At 45.3% G+C, this 20,951-nt stretch overlaps 1 protein-coding gene across 2 annotated transcripts in view; it reads left to right on the top strand.

Moving 5' to 3' along the window:
• LOC119964717 (laminin subunit gamma-1-like) overlaps nt 1-20,951 on the top strand; it is a 95,884-nt gene that overhangs the window by 30,718 nt on the left and 44,215 nt on the right. The window contains exons 3-9 of one of the 2 annotated variants that reach the window (XM_038794611.1): nt 5,213-5,333; nt 8,767-8,865; nt 11,894-12,030; nt 14,670-14,792; nt 16,125-16,314; nt 16,800-16,912; nt 19,802-20,023. In XM_038794611.1, coding sequence (XP_038650539.1) covers nt 5,213-5,333; nt 8,767-8,865; nt 11,894-12,030; nt 14,670-14,792; nt 16,125-16,314; nt 16,800-16,912; nt 19,802-20,023 — 1,005 coding nt within the window. Of the gene's footprint in view, nt 1-5,212; nt 5,334-8,766; nt 8,866-11,893; nt 12,031-14,666; nt 14,793-16,124; nt 16,315-16,799; nt 16,913-19,801; nt 20,024-20,951 lie in introns of both variants that reach the window. The other variant, XM_038794609.1, reaches the window with a different exon arrangement.

Below are 20,951 nucleotides of genomic sequence, written 5' to 3'. Positions count from 1 at the left end.
TTTGTTGTTACATTTTTGATTCATGGATGATTAATGGACATGCACCTTAAAGACAAGTGACATGTGCCTTTAATTCAAGCAGAGGATTTCAGCAGCAGGAGAGATCACTGTGCTAGTTCTTACTGGAGTTACAGACTGACCGGCATTAATGACAGAGATTGACTGGGAAACGGTTAGATTGACTTGGCTGGTGGCTAATGAAAGGCTGTGCTCTGCCGGTAACAGGTGGTGATTGAATCTGATCCCACTTAATGTTTTTCAGAGCTCCAAGTGTTGAGTTTAGTTTCAGTTTTAGTCTTGGCAGCCCCAGGAAGGGATCTGCTATCCTCTCCTCTTTGTTTTTCCAGAAAGGCTGTGTTTCTGAACTTGCGGGAAGCCTAGATGAATCTATGTATACAGGTAGAGTCCAAAACTAACCAACTCTCTCCACAGAAAGATAAAGGCCTGAATATGATCCTCAAGCTGAAGGCCCAGTTTGACGAGAAACAAAGGGCAGAATTCTCCGACCCCCCGCAGGGTCAGGGAATCGCCCGGGGCCGGCGTAAATCCCGCCCCCGCTGTGGCCGGAATTCTCCGCCACCCGGGAATCGGCGGGAGCAGGAATCGCGTCCCGCCGATCGGTGTGCCCCCCCGCGGCGATTGTCCGGCCTGCGATGGGCCGAAGTCCCGCCGCTGTCAGGCCTCTCCCGCCGACGTGGTGTAAACCACCTCTGTGCCGGTGGGATTGGTGGCGCGAACGGGCCCCCGGGGTCCTGGGGGGGCCCGCTCCATTCTGAAAAACAACCATTTACTGGAATGTTCCGTTTTCTGTCCTTAAACCAATTTTATTTTAATTGGATCGAACCCCGGGGGTGCCCCCATGGTGGCCTGGCCCACGATCAGGACCCACCGATCGGCGGGCGGGCCTGTGCCATGGGGGCATTCTTTTTCTTTTGACGTCGCCATGGCCTCCACCATGGCAGAGTCGAAAGAGACCCCCTCCACCGCGCATGCGCCGGTGGTGACGTCAGCGGCCGCTGACGCTCCGGCGCATGCGTGGACTCACGCCGACCGGCGAAGGCCCGATGCCGGCCGACGTGGCGCCAAAGGCAGTCGGCGGAGCGGAAGCCGCTCCGGCGTGGGCCTAGCCCCTAAAGGTGCGGAGTTGGCACCACTCCGCTATACCGGGACCCCCCCGCCCCGCCGGGTAGAGGAGAATTTCACCCAAGGTTTCTCCAGAAAGCCTGGGAGCACTGCATTTTTCTAAACTACAAGGACCCTGAATGAATGACTCTACAAAGAAGACCATTACCAACTGTAATCAGCAAGCTTGCTGTGAAGCAAGTGTGCTAAAGAACCATGAAGCAAAGATTATTATTTATCCCTTTCCACCTCTCTGTGTTTGTCTGTCTTGTGTGTGTGGGTAGAGAGAGGGACAGTTAAAGTGGGTAGTAGGCATTAGCTTGTCATTAACCAATTGTAGTTAATGCATATTTCATAGTAGTCCTTGTTATAAATATCATGTTTGCATTTACAAACCTGGTGGCTGTAATTGTTGGGCAGCCAAAGACTTCAGGTATTTTTATAAGTGTTATTGGTTACCTTATTGTGATGCCGGGGTATGTAGGGTTGGAACTGTGTTATTAAGTCTATTTTTCCTTTCGCTGACTCTTCTACCAAAATTCATAACTTCAACTTCTCTGTGTAGAATTCTACCTGCCTCGTGTCTTCCCTTTCTGTTAACCTATTTATGACCTGTCGCAGTCGATAGGTATCATCCTCACTGTTATAAAAAACACCTTGGGCGGGATTCTCCCCGACCGGCGGGGCGGGGGGGCCCGACGGGATGGAGTGACGTGAACCACTCCGGCGTCGGGCCGCCCCAAAGGTGCGGAGAGGGGCCAAGCCCTAACATTGAGGGGCTAGGCCTGCACTGGAGTGGTTGGCGCCCCGCCGGCTGGCAGGAACGGCCTTTGGCGCCACGCCAGCCGGGGCCAAAGGGACTTCGCCGACCAGCGGAAGACCGCGCATGCGCTGGAGTGTCAGTGGCTGCTGACGTCATCCCCGCGCATGCGCAGGGGGGGGGTCACTTCCACCTCCGCCATCGTGAAGACGATGGCGAAGGCGGAAGGAAAAGAGTGCCCCCACGGCACAGGTCCGGCCCGCGCCACCTGGTCCCGCCGGTAAGGTAGGTGGTTTGATTCACGCTAGCGGGACTGGCATGACAGCGGCGGGACTTCGGCCCATCGCGGGCCGGAGAATTGTTGGGGTGGGGGGGGGGAGGGGGGGCTGCCGACAGGCGAGGCGCGATCCCCGCCCCCGTCGAATCTCTGGTGCCGGAGACTTAGGGACACGGCGGGGGCGGGATTGACGCCGACCCCCGGCGATTCTCCGACCCGGCCGGGGTGGTGGGGGGGGGGGGGGGGGGGGGGGGGTCGGAGAATCCCACCCCTTGTCTGCTATTCTCCATTCTGAAAAACAACCATTTACTGGAATGTTCCGTTTTCTGTCCTTAAACCAATTTTATTTTAATCCACACTGATACTGACTTTACTCCATGAGCCTCAATTTTGTTAACTAGCCTTTATCAGGTCAAACACTTCCTTAAAATCCCACATGGACAATATCCATTGCATTCCCCTCATCAGCCGCTTCTGCTATTTCATCAAAAAACTCAACAAGATTAATCAAGCATGATCTGCCTTTTAAAAATCCTTGCTGCCTATGATCAGGTAACTCAAACCTCTCCAAGTGTTGTTGATTTTCCCCCCTGATTATCCTTTGTAAAACCTTGTCTACCATTGACGTTAAGCCTGTAGTTACCAGGAATGTCCTTCCACCCTTTCTTGAAAAGGGTATCACATTTGTCTCTCCATACTTCTGGAACCTCCCCTGTATTTAGGGAAGATCGGAAAATTATGGCAACACATCTACTACTGCTACCCCACTCTGTTCCGCAGACTGAAATGCAAGCTATCCAGACCAGATGATTCATCCACTCTAAGCACAGTCAACCTTTTCAGTACAACCTGCCTATTAATTGTCACCCTATACATTACATCTAACATCTCTGCTTCTACCAGTGTTATGCCAGCTCCCTCTTAGTAAATACCGATACAAGTGCTTATTAAACTTTGTCCTGTACCTCTAAACATAAATCACACTCTTTATTTCTAATTGGACCCACCCCGCCTCTTTGCTCCCTGCTTATTATTTGCATGCTGATAAAAGATTTTTTGGTTCCCTCAGAGAATCAGTCTATGAAATGTGGCTTTATAGCAGTGAAACATTAGCAAATCCTTTCCCCAGCCCAGTTGTTTTACCAGTCTGGATCTTTCTAAGTACATCATGATGTATATTAAGGCAATTAGACACTTTAGTCTGCGTATGTACAAAGCAGTGATTATGGGAGATAGCTATTAATTCTTAGCATTTTTAGGCAGAAAACAAATAGAACTTGCAGCATCACTAAGGCAGGAACCATATTTATCTTGCAGCAACAGTGTGCAAAGGTTCTGTTTGGATTCTTTGCATTTCACAACAAGTGATAATAAATACTATCAACTTAATCTGTGTCAAATCTGTATGTATATGATTGTGAAAAGCATGTTTGCAATTGATAATATAAAAATAGTTGACTAATGGGATCAGTTCTTGTCATTTATTATAATAGCTGTTGGATAAATGCTCTTTCATTTGATCTTCTCTGTATTTTTGACTGACTCAGAATCCTGTGTGATTGCACAGATTGCACAGCCCTAACATTGTCCCATCAGAAACCTTTAGTAAGAATGGAAATGGCAACAACCGAAAACAGGATAGTGAAGCTCCTGTTAGTAAAAGTTTCTTTTTGCCTTGTTAACAAGGAACCTATGCAGGCAAAAGAAATAACAGTAGTTGGTTGATTACTGTAACATTATTAATGTTATGTTAGCAGGGTTATCGTTTTATTGTATGAAATTAAAGAAAGGTAAAATTATCCTGTTTGAATACCATTATAATATACCCAGGCCCACTCCCCCGCCCTATCCCTGTAACTCCATGTATTCTGCACATATTTCAGCATAGAGGGGCAATTTGAGCATTGCCAATCCACCTAAGCTGCACATCATTGGACTGTGGGAGGAAACTGTAGCACCCAGGGAAAACCATGCAGACATGGGGAGAATATGCAAACACCACACAGACAGTAACCCAAGGCCAGAATTGAATCCAGGTCCCTGCTGCTGTGAGGCAGCAGTGCTAACCACTGTGCCACCTTTAAGAGAGAGTTTGAAGAAAAATAATGAAGAAGGAACAACTTTGATTTTGTACATTACTTACATAGTAAACAGATTTCAACAGAGCACATGGGATGGTTCTCATATTAAGCAATAAGTAGGGGAGTGCATTATTCAAAATGCTCTTTATCACATTGTTGAACCATCTGAAAGCACTGGACACAGTGAGCTAATTTTTGACCTGTAACATTTTAAAAGCAGACCAAGGCAGGCCAGCAGCACGGTTCAATTCCTGTACCAGCCTCCCCGAACAGGCGCCGGAATGTGGCGACTAGGGACTTCTCACAGTAACTTCATTTGAAGCCTACTTGTGACAATAAGCGATTTTCATTTCATTTCATTTCATATGCAAAGCATCTTGCAGTCAGCAGTTTGTTTAGTATTTCCCGGAGTTCTTTACTATCGATCTGCACCTCGGTTTTATATATTGCCTAGACCGAGGCCAGCAACTCTGATAGGCAACACGGTAGCATAGTGGTTAGCACAATGGCTCCATAGTGGCAGGGTCCCAGGTTGGATTTCCGGCTTGGGTCACTGTCCGTGCGGAGTCTGCACGTCTTCCCCGTGTCTGCGTGGATTTCCTCCGGGTGCTCCGGTTTCCTCCCACAAGTCCCAAAAGAAGTGCTATTAGGTAATTTGGACATTCTGAATTCTCCCTCTATGTATCTGAACAGGAGCCGGAATGTGGCAATTAGGGACTTTTCACAGTAACTTAATTGCAGTCTTGATGTATGCCTACTTGTGACAGTAGAGATTATTATGGATTATTATTATGATAATGAAACATCCAATTCTTTTGGATTATATTGAAGAGCAACATGGATTATGGCCCTGAAATCCTGAATTGGATTTTGCATCCACAAACCTCGAATCAGAGGTAAATGTTGAACAAATCCGACATAAACTACATTTTATGCACACAACAAAACCCTGTTGTTTTAATGTTTTCTCAGGTTCCACAGGCAATGGTTGTGATGAATATGGTCGCTGTAGGTGTAAACCAGAAGGCGTGGTTGGAGACAAATGTGACAAATGTCAGCCTGGCTTTTACTCATTATCCAGCACTGGCTGCAAGTAAGTGAGCTGATAACTTCTCCTGTCTTCAATTCTCCTCCCCTCAGTGTGACATACAAAAGCTGTACTTTTAATGTAATAGAAACAGAAACTTCTGGGAGGTTGATATTGTATTTGGGAAAATAATAGAGTCCATTATGAAGGTTCTAATAGCAGAGCATTTAGAAATGCATAATATAGTCAAGCAGAAGCATGGCTTCATTAAGGGGAAATTTGTTAGAATTCTCTGAGATGATGATGAGCAGGATAGATAAAGAGGAACCTATAGATGTAATACACATGGATTTCCAATGTTGCAGATGGAATATAATGTAGGAAAATGTGAAGTTATGCACTTGGTAGGAAGAATAAAGGAGCTGAATATCAGTTAAATGGAGAAAGACCGCAGAAAACTGCAGCACAAAGGGATTTGGGGATCCTTGTGCATAAATAATAAAAAGCTAGCATGCAAGTTCAGCAGGTAATAGGGAAGGCAAATGGAATGTTGGTTTTATTTCAAAGGGAATGGAGTATAAAAATAGGGAAGTTTGCTAAAACTATAGATGGCACTAGTTAGACAACACCTGGAATAATGTGAACAGTTTTGGTCCCCTTATCTAAGGAAAGATATACTGGTATTGGAGGTAGTCCAGAGAAGGTTCACTAGCTTGATCCCGCGTGGGGTGGGGGGGGGGGGGGGGGGGTGTTCTTATGCTGAGAGGTTGAGTACGTTGGGCCTGAGGAATGAGAGGTGACCTTATTGAGACATACAGGATTCTCAGGGGCTTGACAAGGTAGATGCTGCCAGGTTGTTTCCCCTTGTGGGAGAGTCTAGGACCAGAGGGCATAATCTCAGAGTAAGGTGTAGCCCATTTATGATAGAGATGAGGAAGAATTTCACCTCTCGGAGGTTAGTGAGTCTCTAGAATTAGTTACTGCAGAGGGCTGTAGAGGTCAGATCATTCAGTATGTTCAAGGCTGAGATAAGCAGATTCTTAATCAGTAAGGGAATCAAGATGTAATAACTCTCACGAGACCCACGGGGATGACCCGGAATGGGACCAGCATGATCGGTAGTCCTGGTTGGGACCTATGTGCTGTATGCTGCATTGCAGCCTTTTCTTTAGGTTATAAATAAACCTCAGTTTGAATCACCTTCTTGGATCTCCTGAGCTTTTATACAATGGTTATGGGGATCAGGCGGGAAAGTGGAGTTGAGGGTTATCATATCAGATTAGTCATGTTCTCACTGAATGGCAAAGCAGACGCGATGGGCCAAATGACCTACTTCTGCTCCTATATCGTATGGTGAAGAGAAATGGTAGGCTGGTATTTTGGGTGTAGATCCTCTGTCATTAATGCATTTGAAAAGTAAACTGTAATTTTCCCTGTGGAGGTGCTGGTGGATTTAGTGTTCATTTGCAATGTGGTCCCTTTTATTTATGATGTGCGACTTCTGAAGTTTTCTTATAATTTCACCTCTGCACTTTCAATAGAATGTTACATTACAAAAACAAACCATTTAGTTCAGTAAGGCTGTGTTGGTGTTTAGCTATCCATGCTATTGTCCATTGTGTTGGCATAAAGTCACATTACTTCTCGGGAGGCCATATTCAGGGTGTCGGACCAGCCGGGGTTGGAAACGGGTGCAGAGGCAGATGTTGTAGCTTTCGCCTCGTTGATTGCCTGAAGGCGGATCCTGATGGGATGGAGAGCAGCCTCTCCACCCTCTTCCCTGGCTTGGCGAGGGGGACCTGTAGGAATTGTTGACTCTTGAGAAGGTTAAGTTTGAACTGAGGGGAAGGATGGAGGGGTTCTACAATTCATGGGCATTATTCATTATACACTTTCAAGAACTGGATAACATCGAACATTAGTGTGGGGAAGGAGGGGAGGGGTTGTTGGGGGGGGGGGTTGGGGGGAGGGGGACTGTGTGTGTTGATGGTGACTATGGGTGATTCCTGATTCCTTTTTGTCATTTGATTATGTTAACATGCGGGCTAATGTTTGGGGTTTGGTGGGAGGATGGGACCGTTGTTATTGATATGGGGATTGACATTATATTCGTTACTGATTATTGTTTATTGTTGGTGGGTGCAGATTTGAGAAAATAGTGAAAAAGGAGAATAAAAATATTTTTAAAAACGTCACATCACTTCATATGTCACAAAGTTAGCCTTTTGTGGGGATGGTAGCATAATGGTAATATTACCGGGCCAGTAATCCAGAGTCCTAGACCAATGCTCTCGAGGCATGGGTACAAATCCCACCATGCCAGCTGTTCAATTTAAATTCAATTAATCTGGAATAAGATGTTAGCCTCATTAATAATGATCATGAAGCCACTAGTTTGGTGTTAAAAACCCATTGGGCGCGATTCCGCTCCCCAGGCCGGGTGGGAGAATCGCGGGAGGGCCGCTCTGGCACCCCCGCGATTCGCCCCCCCCCCCCCCCCCAAATGGCGTGTTGCATTTTGCGACACGCTGCTCGGACCCGTGATTCTCCGGCCCGGATGGGCCGAGTGGCCTGCCGTTGCCGACCTGTTCACGCCGGCGTCAATCACACCTGGTCGCTGCTGGCGTGAACATAGCGCGAAAGGTAAGTTTGGGGCCTGTGGGGGGGGGGGGGGGGGGGGGGGGGGGGGCGGAGAGGGGATCGAGCACCACGGCCGTGCTCGGGAGGGGACTGGCCTGCGATCAGTGCCCACAGATCGTCGGGCCGGCGTCTCTAAGAGACGCACTCTTTCCCCTCCGCTGCCCCGCAAGATCAAGCCGCCCCGTCTTGCGGGGCAGCGGAGGGGAAGACGGCAACCGCGCATGCGCGGGTTGGCGCCGGCCAACCTGCGCATGCGCGGCTGACGTCATTTGGCGCCGCCGGCCGCGTCATTATCGGCGCGCGCCACCTTGACACCAGCGTCAAGGCCCGGTGGCCGAGTTTCACGAAACGCCGCTCCTAGCCTCCCGGGGAGGGGAGAATAGGTGGCGAGGAGCGGCCTCCGACGCCGTCGTGAAACACTCCGGGTTTCACGAAGCGTCGGCCGTTGCGAAGAATTCTGCCTACTGTTCCCATGCATGCCCTTCAGAGGAAAATGTCCGTTTGTCCTTTAGCTGCTCTGGTTTACATGTGACTTCAGATAGAGTAATGTGGTTAACTCAGAAATAGTCTAGTACCCACTCAGAGGGCAATTAGGGATGGGCAATAAATGCTGGCCTTGGCAGTATGCATAAGGAGGAATGAAAAGAAACACCAGCTGAACCTCTTCATTTATATTAAATATTCTGCACACAGAGCAGCTATGGAATCGCAAGAAGTGTGAGTTAGCACCCTCAGGACAAAATGGGAGAACATTCCAAGGAAAAATATTTGTCACTTGCAACACTTCAATGTTCTTTCCAAAGGAATCGCTGATTACACAGTTCATCTTTAATTATTAAATTGTGTTTGGTATTGGCAGGCGCTGTACATGTAATATGGCTGGCGTTACAGAAACTTGTGATGTTGAAACAGGAACATGTTACTGTAAATATAATGTGGAAGGCTCCAACTGTAACCGGTAAGTATTCTAGATTTGTTCAAAAACATTTAGTTCAATTTTATAGCTTTTTGCACTACAATTGGGGAGGCACGGTTAGCACTGCTGCCTCACAGCACCAGGGACCCAGGTTTGATTCCAACCTCGGGTGACCATGTGGAGTTTGCGCTTTCTCCCTGTGTCTGCGTAGGTTTCCTCCGGGTGCTCTGGTTTCCTCCCGCAGTCCAAAGATGTGTAGGTTAGGTGGATTGGCCGTGCTAAATTGTCCCTTAGTGTCCAAAAGGTGAGGTGGGGTTACTGTGTTATGGGGATAGGATGGAGGGCCGGTGCAGACCCGGGCTGAATCTGCACTGTAAATTTTATGCATTGCAATGAATATTAACAAGCATATTACTCTACATACCTTTTAAAAAATAAATTTGAAATACCCAATTCTTTTTTCCCCCATTAAGGGGCAATTTAGCGTGTCCAATCCACCTATCCTGCACTGCTTTTGGTTGTGGGGGTGAGACCCACGCAGACAGGGAGACTTTGCAAACTCCACACGGGCAGTGACTCGGGGCTGAGATCGAACCCAGTTCCTCGGTGCCATGAGGCAGCCGTGTTAACCACTGCACCAACGTGCCGCCCTTTTACTCTACATACCTGAAATTGATTTAGTAGAATTTGGAGTATTTTAAACCAGTTAGTGTTGCTAATTAGCTACTTTTTCAGCTATTCTCTGCAGTTTCATTCCATCAGCTTGTGAACTTGTACCTTTAGATGCATTTTTCTAAACTGCAACATCTTTAAGGATCTTTAAGTTGGTTGTAATTGCCAGTTTAAAAACAGCTGGATGTTGGGTGTTTTTTCAAGTTTATATTTAAATGGGGACCAGCCATTGAAAATACTTTGATTATAAAAGCCTGCAACAAATCTGCAAAATATTGTGTTACACCCTGTTCCTGGCTGATAATTCACAGCCTGAGTCATTTATATTTTGAAGGCAGACTGTCTAACCTTTGTAGAGTCTGCTGGAAGGCAGATATCAAGATTGCAGTTGTGATGTCGTTGGCTGTTCTTCGATTCGAGGATAATGTGAACTTTACTGCCATGTGCCTTATGTGACTGAACAGGCCAGTTCTTGACACACATATCTTTGGGCACATGGGGCAAGATGTCCCACAAGGTAGTGGGATTTGGAGTACAGGATTTGCTTCCATTTCTTTTTTTCAACTGCTCCATCTCATTAAGACATTGTGACTCAAAGTGAGATGCAGCTTGATGAAAATGTTGTCTTTATTTTGAATGATTGGTAGCAAGCTCCTCTCAATTGTTAATGTCAATGCTGCCATACTTCAAAGATTCATTTCCGAGTGTCTTTGAAGCATTTTCTTTGTCTTTCTCCGAAACACTATTCATTTGAGAATGGAGAAAACAGGACCTGGTGGAGCAGGTGCTTTTCGGCCACCCGGGTAATGTCCAGTCCATTAACGTTGCTTCGCAGTTTTGTCTGAATATTTGTGGGTTTGCTTCAAGTAGGGCACTAGTATTGTGCAAAGGTCCTTCCGTTGAATCTGGAGAATGCGGCCGAGGCAATGCTGATAGAATTGCTCTAGTTCTCGAATGTTTCGCTGATACACAGTCCAGGTCTCACTGCAGTACAGGAGTGTGGTGATGACTCCAGCTCTGTACACCAGGACTTTTGCAGACTTGCAGAGGTCTCTGTTGAAGGCTGAGTTGATGCAATGTATCCGGTGTTGAATCTCCCTGCCCATGGTGGCCTTTTCAGAGAGGTGGCTGCCAAGGTATGGGAAGTGCTCAACATTTTCCTGAGTCCTGAAGACAGTCACAATTTTCACATCCCTGAATGTGGTGGTGGGTAGGTGGGGAGCAAGGGGTGGGGGTTTGTTAGCAGAGGAGGGGGCATTTTTTCCCCTCCAGAATCCATAGGATGAGTGAATGGAGCCTTGGGGTGGGATGTTCTGCACAACCCACTGTGTGTTTTGCGGTGGTGGAGGCGACCCATCATTGGCCAGCGGAAGGATCTTCAGGTTCTGACATTGTCAACAGGGTTTCCTTTTGAATGCGCCCCTCACTGCCCTGAAACCCATGGTGGGGTTGCGCAGTTGCCCGTACTGGAGGATCCCGTCGACATGAACAGCCGGAAAGTTCTGGCCTTGATGTGAGCAAGGATGCAAGAGCCTCGAAGACCTCAGCAGGCCTTACTGTTTTTTATCCATTTGATTTCTTGTTGCAGCTCTCTCATTGATGGTGATTCACCCATGGATTCTACCGCAGAGCACTGGGGGGGGGGGGGGGGGGGGGGGGGGGGGGGGAGCAGCTGCCACTGTGGGTTCACAGTTTGGAGTTGTTAGAAATGTTCTTTCCCGTGTTGACAGATGGGATTGTTAACCTTAAGAAGAGAGACACCATCCTGTGAGCGAAGGGGATTTTGTTCATTTGATCGTTGTCTATAAATGATCCTGGTCACTTCAAAAAGGCTTCACGTATCATGATTGTCAGCATATTGATTGCTTTCTCTTACCACCACTCCTGGATTTGAGCTAATGGAATGCTGCCTTCTTGATTTGTAATCTTGGATTATTCTGCCAGGCAATGAGGCTGCTCTTTTTTTTAATCTATCGGAGGTCACATATTACAGCACTGTTTGCATCAAACCACTCCTGGTGGCAACAATGCTCGAGCCAATGTTTTCGATGCAGGAGTATGGTACAGATTTTAGTTTGGCAGCATTAGGAAATATGTATTGACATTGTCTATCAGTCACAAGAGGTGAGAATTCAGCCTGGGTTCTCACTAATTAGTATCCGTTGACTTGTGCCGGCAAATGCAGTTAGCAATAGGAGTGAAGTCTGACTGTGGCATGCTGCACATATTTTTTGTTTGTCAACACTCGCCCTCTAAGTTCACGCTTGCAGCTGTTACCCTCCTCATGGGTTGGAGGATGGTATCCGAGTATTGGATCTGCACCCTCGGGGAAGAATAACTGGTGGGGGAAAAAGGAATAAGAATCATAATTTTCTGAATATTTTATTCTCTCCCACAGTTGCAAGCCGGGTTATTACAACCTTGATCCAGACAATCCCATGGGTTGCTCAGCATGTTTCTGCTTTGGGCATTCATCAGTCTGCAATGTGGAAGATGGTTACAGGAAAGATCGCATCACCTCCACCTTTGATTCAGGTACTGCAGCATCAGCTGCGATGAACTGAGGTCTTATTCATTAGTGAAGAGAGACTAAGAGAAATGTAATTATATTTTTTACGAATGACTGTGAGAGATCATGGGCCAAAACTCATAATGGGGCCAGTCCATAAAATTCAATAAGAGTGTGGAAGGAATGGCTGAGTAACCTAAATAAAAAGGTCCCTGGAATAATTTGCTAGTAAAGGTCAAAGGACACCAGGTTATTGCCATATAAGTATTTAAAAAATATAACATACTTTGTTAATTGGACTCGGCACTCTCAGATTAAGACAATGTAAAACTAGCCAGGGTTCTTTCTAATTGTTAATCATCTCAGCTCTGATTGTTCCCACTGCTCAAAGAACTTTCAAGCACTCATTGCCCAAGTTTTTAGATTCTGGAGTGCAACCATTTCCATAGAATTATACACAGCAATGAATCAATCCTTCAGTAGGTGATCGGGAAATATTAAGATGGAATGTACCTATCATTAGACTGGAGGATAGGAGGTTAGCTATTCCCAGCTTTGCATGGATCTGTGCTCAAACTTTCAGCAGGGACAGGGAAAGGAAGGTTGATAAGGAAATGTTCTTATGATAACAGAATACAGTAGATGATGGGAGTTTAAGAGTTGAAAGACCATTCCGGGATATTTTAACCTTTATTTAAATCAAATGATTTCCACCACAGCGAATATCGAATTAATTAAATTTAACATTGTTGTGATATCTTCATAAGATCATCAGAAATAGGAGCAGGAATAAACTATTTGGCCCCTCGAGCTTATTCTGTCATTCAACAAGCTCATGGCTGATCTGATTGTTGCCTTAACTCAATTTTTCTGTTTGCCCACCGTTTCCCACACCCGTTCCTCCCCTTTAGTCCAACCTAACCCATACATAATCAAAGCCAACATTGCAATGCCTTCCTAATTACTTCCTGGATGCTAACTTTTTGTGGTTCATATACAAGGGCACCTAAATACCTCTGTAACACAGCACTTGGCAGACTCTCTCCATTTAAATACTCGGCTTTTCTGTTCTTCTTGACAAGTAGACAACCTCACATTCTTCAACATTATGAAATGAAAATGAAAGTCACCACAGTCCCAGATGACCATACTCTGCTCTCTACTTCAGAGAAACAGCTGACTGGTGGTGATTTAGCCTGAGGGTCACCACACCTCAGGCGAAGAGCAAGGTTGAGAAGGCAGGGCTTTCATGGATGACCTCAGCCAGCATGGGTATTGAACCTGCACTGTTGGTGTCTCGCTGCATCATGAAACAGCCGTCTAGCCAATTGAGCTACTGACTCCACTAGTTATGGTTTGCGAACCTGAAAATAATCTATTATCCCGACTCTTTGCTTCCTATTCAGTAGTCAATCCTCTATCCATGCTGATATAATCCTCCAAATAACCTTTTATATGGCACCTTATCGAATGCTTTTAAAAAATATGTATATCTTTATTCAAGGCATACATATACAAAAAATATCAGAAGAACAACAAAACAATTCAAAAAACAACAACACCCCATCTGCTCCCTTGACGACCCCACCTCACAACCCGCCGACTCTATTTAACCCACTTACCCCCAAGGGTCCCCCCCCCCCCCCCCCCCCCCCCCCCCCCCCCCCCCCCCCCCCCCAACTGCTCCTCCTGCTTTCCCACCACCTCCTCCACTTTCTGGATCGCCTGACCCTGGGACTGCAGCTTTTGCTTGACTTGCTCGATTCCAGATCTCAGCAGTTCCACCACCTTCCAGGGCCTCTTTCCCCTGTTATCGAAACTTATCATTCAGGAACTCTGTTCCGCCGCCCACTGGGCAGACAGCACAGCCCCCTTGCCTTCCGTCATCTTTTCCTGTGGTGCACCATGAAGACTCTCCTGCTCCAGCTGCCCTTTCATCCTTGCCCCACTCTTTGTCCGCGGGTCCATCCACCAACCCCACCTGAGGAGTGTTACCTTCCCCAGGAACTCGTGTACCTCTTGCTCTCAAATACAGCACCCCACAGGCAGGGAAAAGACCCCCAAAAAATCCACCTTGCGCGGGAGTCACAAAATGTGAGACCACTCACCATGGCCGCCATCGGAGTCCTCCTTATCGAATGCCTTTTGGAAATCCAAATACATTGCACCAACTGGTTCCCCTTTATCCACCCTGCGTGTTAATGTGTATGCATTTCGGATTTACCTGCTGATAGTAGCCATTATGAAACTACAGTCACCCTATCAATATCCTCACTTTGGTCGGGAAGCTGTTAAGCAAGTTACCCAAAATTGAAATATCTCATAACAGAAATATGCGACAACACATCTAAAAGATATTGCACTGCCAATAATTTAACACAATGAAATTATCAATAAACTATACTGATTCAAAATTGCTGTGATGTTCCCACATGAATGCTGAACACACTCATGTTCAAATCCCTCTTCATTATATTGAAATTAAGATAGTGAACAAAGTATTTGATGCAAAAATGCCCCAGGCAGTGATTTCTAGGGCAATATCTTTCTCTGGTTTAAAGATAGTGTTGTTTAACTTACTAAATGCAGCTAAATTGGGATATCTGCTAATTGTTATGCATTATATGAAGGCGTGTGTGGTTTATTGGCCTATTCTTGTAAGCAGGTACTGAAGGATGGAAAGCACAGTACCGAAGGGGTGGGGATCTCCCTCTGATGCGATCATCATCATCACGTGACCTTATCGTTGAGGCTAAAAATGATTACCCAATATTCTTTGTTGTTTCAGGTGAGTTGAGAATTATAATGGGTGCTACATGTATTAGCCCCACAATTCTATCATTGCTGGTTAATTTGTACGTATGTCGAATTGCTGATACATGCTTTGATAACCTGCCAATATGAAATAGAATGCAGTAATTTAATATTTGGATGGTTTTAATTACTGTACATTCAGTGATGTCCATCTCACACATGACGTATTCTGACCCATTTTAGAATCTCTTCAAGAATTGGCAATTTGCAGTTTTACACAGTTACATGTGATTTGCAAATCTTTACCTCAAACACTCATTACTTTATAACATAGACATGGACTGTAGGGTTGGGTTGTCAATTTTTCTGGGGCTTGTAATAGTTACAAGTATATTGTTGATACTGATCTGTTCTGAAATTGTGTCATACATTCACACCTAAGAAAAACATTAATTTTGTGACATTTGATGTTAATGGAAATTATTTGATTTTCAAGTTTGGTCATTTTGGAAACTTGAAAAATTGTTAATATTTGCAATTCCCATATTTTTAAAATATCATATTCTGGTCCCCACACTGACATTGGCATAGCCCTGTAACCTCGAGGAGGTGCTCTGTTTTTATTGCAGGCAACTAAGTTACCATTACATTCACAGTGATACTCATTGACTACCCCATCTCTGTGTTCCATGTTAACATCACTTGGATGGGAGAAGTGTACAAGAACTACAAGACATAATTACTTTAAAAATATTATACTAGTTAAATTCTGAAACCAGTGATCAAGTACAATTGTTTATTGGTTTTCTCTACTCCATAATAAATTGTGCACACCTTGGCATCGTTACAAAGATAAGGAAGACATTGGTAAAAGTGAATTTCATAGAATCATAGAATTTACAGTGCAGAAGAAGGCCACTCGACCCATCGAGTCTTCACCGGCCCTTGGAAAGAGCGCCCCATCCAAGTCCACACCTCCACCTCATCCCTGCAACCCAGCAACCCCACCCAACCCTTTTGGATATTAACGGCAATGTAGCATGGCCAATCCACCTAACCTGCACATCTTTGGACTGTGGGAGGAAACAGGAGCATCCAGAGGAAACACACGCAGACACGGGGAGAACGTGCAGACTCCACACAGACAGTGATTCAAGCGGGAATCGAACTTGGAACCCTGGTGCTGTGAAGTGACAGTGCTACCCACTGTGCTATTGTGCTGCCCCCATTATCATTGATATTTGGCAATTGACTAAAGGCAAAACCAATACTCAGGCTTGTTTCAGGTTAAGGAACTGCGTTGTGCAGGATAAGTGGCTAAATATAATGTCCATTACTCATATTCGCCTGTTTCTTTCACCTTTAGCCAAGTTCCTGGGAAATCAAGTGTTGAGTTATGGACAGAACCTCTCCTTCACATTCTATACGGAAAGCAATGGTGCCTACCCATCAGTAGAAGATCTGATCTTGGAAGGAGACAGTCAGACACTGACGACTCAAGTGAACGCACAAAATAACCCAATCCCTTCTACAAGAAAGCAGACATACAACTACAGGTAAATAAGGCAGATGGGCTTAGTGAACTTGGGAATGGAATTCTTTTTGCCTTGAACATGGATTGGGTGCAAATTAGATCATCCCCCCTACAGGGTGCTTTGTGCAGGACAATTAATGCTCCTGTTGTCAAATGAGACACTGGCCTGGCTGTACTGAATGGGAATGTTCTCAATATAAGTGTAAAGAGCATTGTTTATCTATCAAAAGGATGTAAATTCTGCAATGATTACTCTGCAACAGTTATATAGTTACTTTGTGGTAAGGTTTAAGAAAATGATTGAAGAAATTGAGCATATTGTTTAATTGGTTAGTGGTAGACTCAACTCCATGATGCATTACCAGGTAAATGCTTCATAATAGCACAAACTATCTCATATAACTGGCCTGAAGAACTATAATATCCTGTTGTGGTATTTTGTTTTTGTTTATTAGCCAATGGCGGAGGTTGAAATAAAATGTTTAATAACCATGTTTTGCATTGCAGGCTCCATGAGGGTTTGGAGTATGGGTGGAAGCCATTTCTAACTTCGCTTGACTTCCAACGGGTGCTCGGCAACCTCAAAGCCATCAAAATCCGTGGTTCATACAACAGACAAAGTAAGCCTTCTGAAAGTTGACTTTACCCAGATTGATACAAAAGATAAATTAAATAAAGGAAGAATGTAATTGAAAATTAATTTGAGAGGCAGAAAAGTGAGAAAAAATGATCTCTTATCTATCTATTGAGATGAAGATGACCATGTTCAAGATCTGGGCTATTTGGTAGAGTTTTGTTGGGTACATTGATGACTGCTAAGACCGATTTGCACTCGGAAGACGCTGCAAATAGAAGAGGGTACCACAGATGATTGAGATTTGGATGAGTTGCTGGCTCGGAATTTCCTCTCCTTGCGTTTTCCCTCTGCCTCTGATATGCACATGCTTAGAATAGAATAGAATAGAATAGAACAGTACAGCACAGAACAGGCCCTTCAGCCCTCGATGTTGTGCTGAGCAATGATCACCCTACTTAAACCCATGTAACCCGTATACCCGTAACCCAACAATTCCCCCATTAACCTTACACTACGGGCAATTTTAGCATGGCCAATCCACCTAACCCGCACATCTTTGGACTGTGGGAGGAAACCGGAGCACCCGGAGGAAACCCACGCACACACAGGGAGGACGTGCAGACTCCACACAGACAGTGACCCAGCCGGGAATCGAACCTGGGACCCTGGAGCTGTGAAGCATTGATGCTAACCACCATGCTACCGTGAGGCTTTTGAAGGAGAATGCACCTCTTTTCGTCATGTGCAGAAATTCTTGACAAACTTTTCCCGGGACTTGACGTAGATATCAGAACTCCCAAGTGAAGCCTTCACAATGTCCTTGAAGTGCTTCCTTTGACAGCCATAAGGTCACACTCCAGACTCAATAAGTGGAATTTCCAGCCTTTCCTGCCAGTGGGATCCTGCAGTCTCACCGATGGTGACCCCCCTCCCGCCTCCTCCCCCGTAGCAGGTTCCCCAGTGGCGGAGTGTGCGGGCTACACAAAACCCTGTCCACACTGGTGGGACCAGAAGGTTCCGCTATCTTTGCTGCTGGAAAGCACGCTGTAGTTGGGCCAGAAATCCCAGCCAATTTCTCTATAGGGGATTCATTTTGGGAAATGAAGATCAGGCATTCTGGCCACTTGACCATGGTCTGGATGCTTGGCATGTCAACTCAGGTGAGCACCTCTGTGTCTGCTATTTTGTCCTGCCATCTGATATGCAGAGACTTCCAAAAGCAGATCAAGTGAAATTATTCATTCAAAAAATATTTCTAATTGAGGGGCAATTTAGCGTGGCCAATCCACCAACCATGCACATCTTTGGGTTGTGGGGCCGAGACTCACACAGACTGGGAGAAAATTGGCAAACTCCACACAGACAATGATCCGGGGCTGGGATCGAACCTGGGTCCTCCAAGCGAAAGTAATTGAGCGTGGCATGGCGGTGGCGTAGTGGTATTGTAACTGGAATAGTAATCCAGTTGCCCAAGGTAATGCTCTGGGGGCCTGGGTTTGAATCCCACCTCGGCAGATGGTGAAATCTGAATTCAATTTTAAAAATCTGGAATTAAAAGTCTAATGGCGACCAATTAAATCATTGCTGATTGTCATAAAAGCCCATCTGCTTTGCTAATGTCTTTCGGGGAAGGAAATTGACCCAGTCTGGCATTTATGTGACTCCAGACCCACACAGCGATGCGGTTGAGTCTTAACTGCCCCCCCCCCACCCCCCCCCATCCCTCCCCACTGAAGCTGTCTAGCAAGCCACTCAGTTCAAGCGCAATTAGGGGATGGGCAACAAATGATGGCCTAGCCATTGATGTCCACATCCCAAGAATGAACTTTTAAAAAAGCTTTTTGACAAGGCACTGGTATGCTGTCCAAATCTCGCATGCAGATCGGGCAGAACAATTACTCCATTGACTTTCAGTTTGACAGGCAGACTTCTTTTTATTCCTGGATGATGTTCAAAGGCTGCTGAAGGCTACACTTGCTATAGCAATTCATACATGTATCTCATCATCGATATAGACAGCTTGAGAGAGTGTGCTGCCAAAATGAGTGAGCCTCTCCACTAGTTACAGCTCTGGCCATGGACTGAAGCCTTGGGCTTGACAGCACAGAAATCCATTAAAGTATTGAAACATCTGAGTCCCAGGCAAAACTTTGCTTGATTGACATGCCTGGCTCTCTGATCCATGCTGTCAATTATGTAATTTTTATTTACACAAGTTGAAAATATTTCAGATACTTGCAGCTTCTGCTATTGATACTTGATTGACACATTTTTTTTAAGAAAGTGGAAAGTTATCAATGAATGACTTTTTAAAAAGCATTTTTATGCATATTCTGGCTATTCTAGGGTTCATTGTTTGTTTCCAAACAGTGTATAATGAGTGAATGGTTTTGGAAGTACAATAGCTTGCCATGGTGGGGGGTGGGAGGTACGAGGGGTCATAGGTGTGGGTGGTAGGAACACCTTGATATTGGTGGTATGAGGGCCCATAGGGATGGGGAGTGGGTGAGGTGAAAGAGGTAAGAGGACCTTATTTTTTCATTATAACTGGGATGAAAATTCACAGCACAGAGATAGATCTTTAACACTTATCTGTCGTGACAACCAGCAACCCCAGTGGCTGACTCCAAACTCTTTCCCTCATCGGCTGGCCCAACAGCAGCCTGCGTCACACCGCACTCCCCCAACACCAACAACACCCCCCCCCCCCAATCTACCCTCCACAGCCCCAGAATGGCCTGTCCCTGAGGGCACTTTCTCCCGAGGGCAGGTCAAGCTGGGAAATTTTCTGACTCCTGTTACCCTCCTCGAGGATGAAAATCTAGCACATAGTTTTGGAATCTTGATTTTTTTTTTTCTTTTGCTAAGTGAATGAAGCTGACAGCAGTTTGGTAAAATGACAAGGAAGTAATGTAGATGCTTTCTATTACAGGCGCTGGACACATCGATAACGTGATTCTCCACACAGCCCGACCCGGTGCTGGAATCGCCGCTCAGTGGGTCGAGAAATGCACGTGTCCAACAGGTCATGAGGGACGATTCTGTGAGAAATGTGCAAGAGGCTACACAAGAGAAAATCGCAAACTCGGAAGTTTCAGCAAGTGTGTGCCATGCACCTGTCGAGGCTCCGGTGACAACTGTGACCCTGAAACTGGTGAGCTTGTTGATAGATTGACATTATTTACTGCTCAGTATTTTATTAAGGTTTGTGGCATGCTTGGAAAATTGGATGGCTGTATAAATGATAATGGAGAATTTTACATGAAATACTCTATACAATCAGATTTCAGTAATTACCTTTGAGCTAAAATAACAGTTGCAATTGAATGTGTTCATTTTCATAATTATCTTTCTATTTTAGCAGTACAAGCATTATCCATGTATTGAGCAGAATTAGTCATCCATCATTTGTTGTGAAGCTGCATGATTTTTAAGGATTGATTTGTGAGGTGAAGTGAGACTCGCAAAATCCCAGTAGGAATAATGTGATGATAATTTATATCTTGACAAGTCTCTTGCATTTTAGGACTGTGTCATCCTGAAGATGAACAAGACATTTTCATTTGCTCAGCTCGCATGTTGAAAAAGTGCAGGAAGATAAAGTCTAACTGTAAGGTCCAAAGATGTGCAGGTTAGGTGGATTGGCCGTGCTAAATTGCCCTTAGTGTTCAAAGATGTGTAGGTTTGGTCATGGGGTTATTGAGATAGGGCAGGGAAGTGGCTTAGGCAGGGTGCTCTTTCAAAGGGTCGGTGCAGACTGATTGGGCTGAATGGCCTCCTTCTGACTGTAAGGATTCTATGATTCCATTTATTGAAACAGCACAGGTTCACTAAGTGTCTTGATGTAATATGCAGCGCTGCATTGGACATTTACAAAATAATTAGGATTTGAAAACACAATGCCCAACATCTCACCATGAAAATTCCTTTTAAAGTTAACTTTGATGAAATTTGACATGCTTTTTCTTCTGTTCTTTCTTTCCTGTTGATCTATTTGATCAGTGAACATTGTTGAAAAGCTGAGAAACACTAACTTTCAAGAGTAGCTGAGTCCAACATTTGAAAGATGTCATCAGTGCACC

Source organism: Scyliorhinus canicula, chromosome 4 (genome assembly GCF_902713615.1).
Source record: "Scyliorhinus canicula chromosome 4, sScyCan1.1, whole genome shotgun sequence".
NCBI classification, from domain to species: domain Eukaryota; kingdom Metazoa; phylum Chordata; class Chondrichthyes; order Carcharhiniformes; family Scyliorhinidae; genus Scyliorhinus; species Scyliorhinus canicula.
This window is presented reverse-complemented; position numbering and strand designations above follow the sequence as displayed.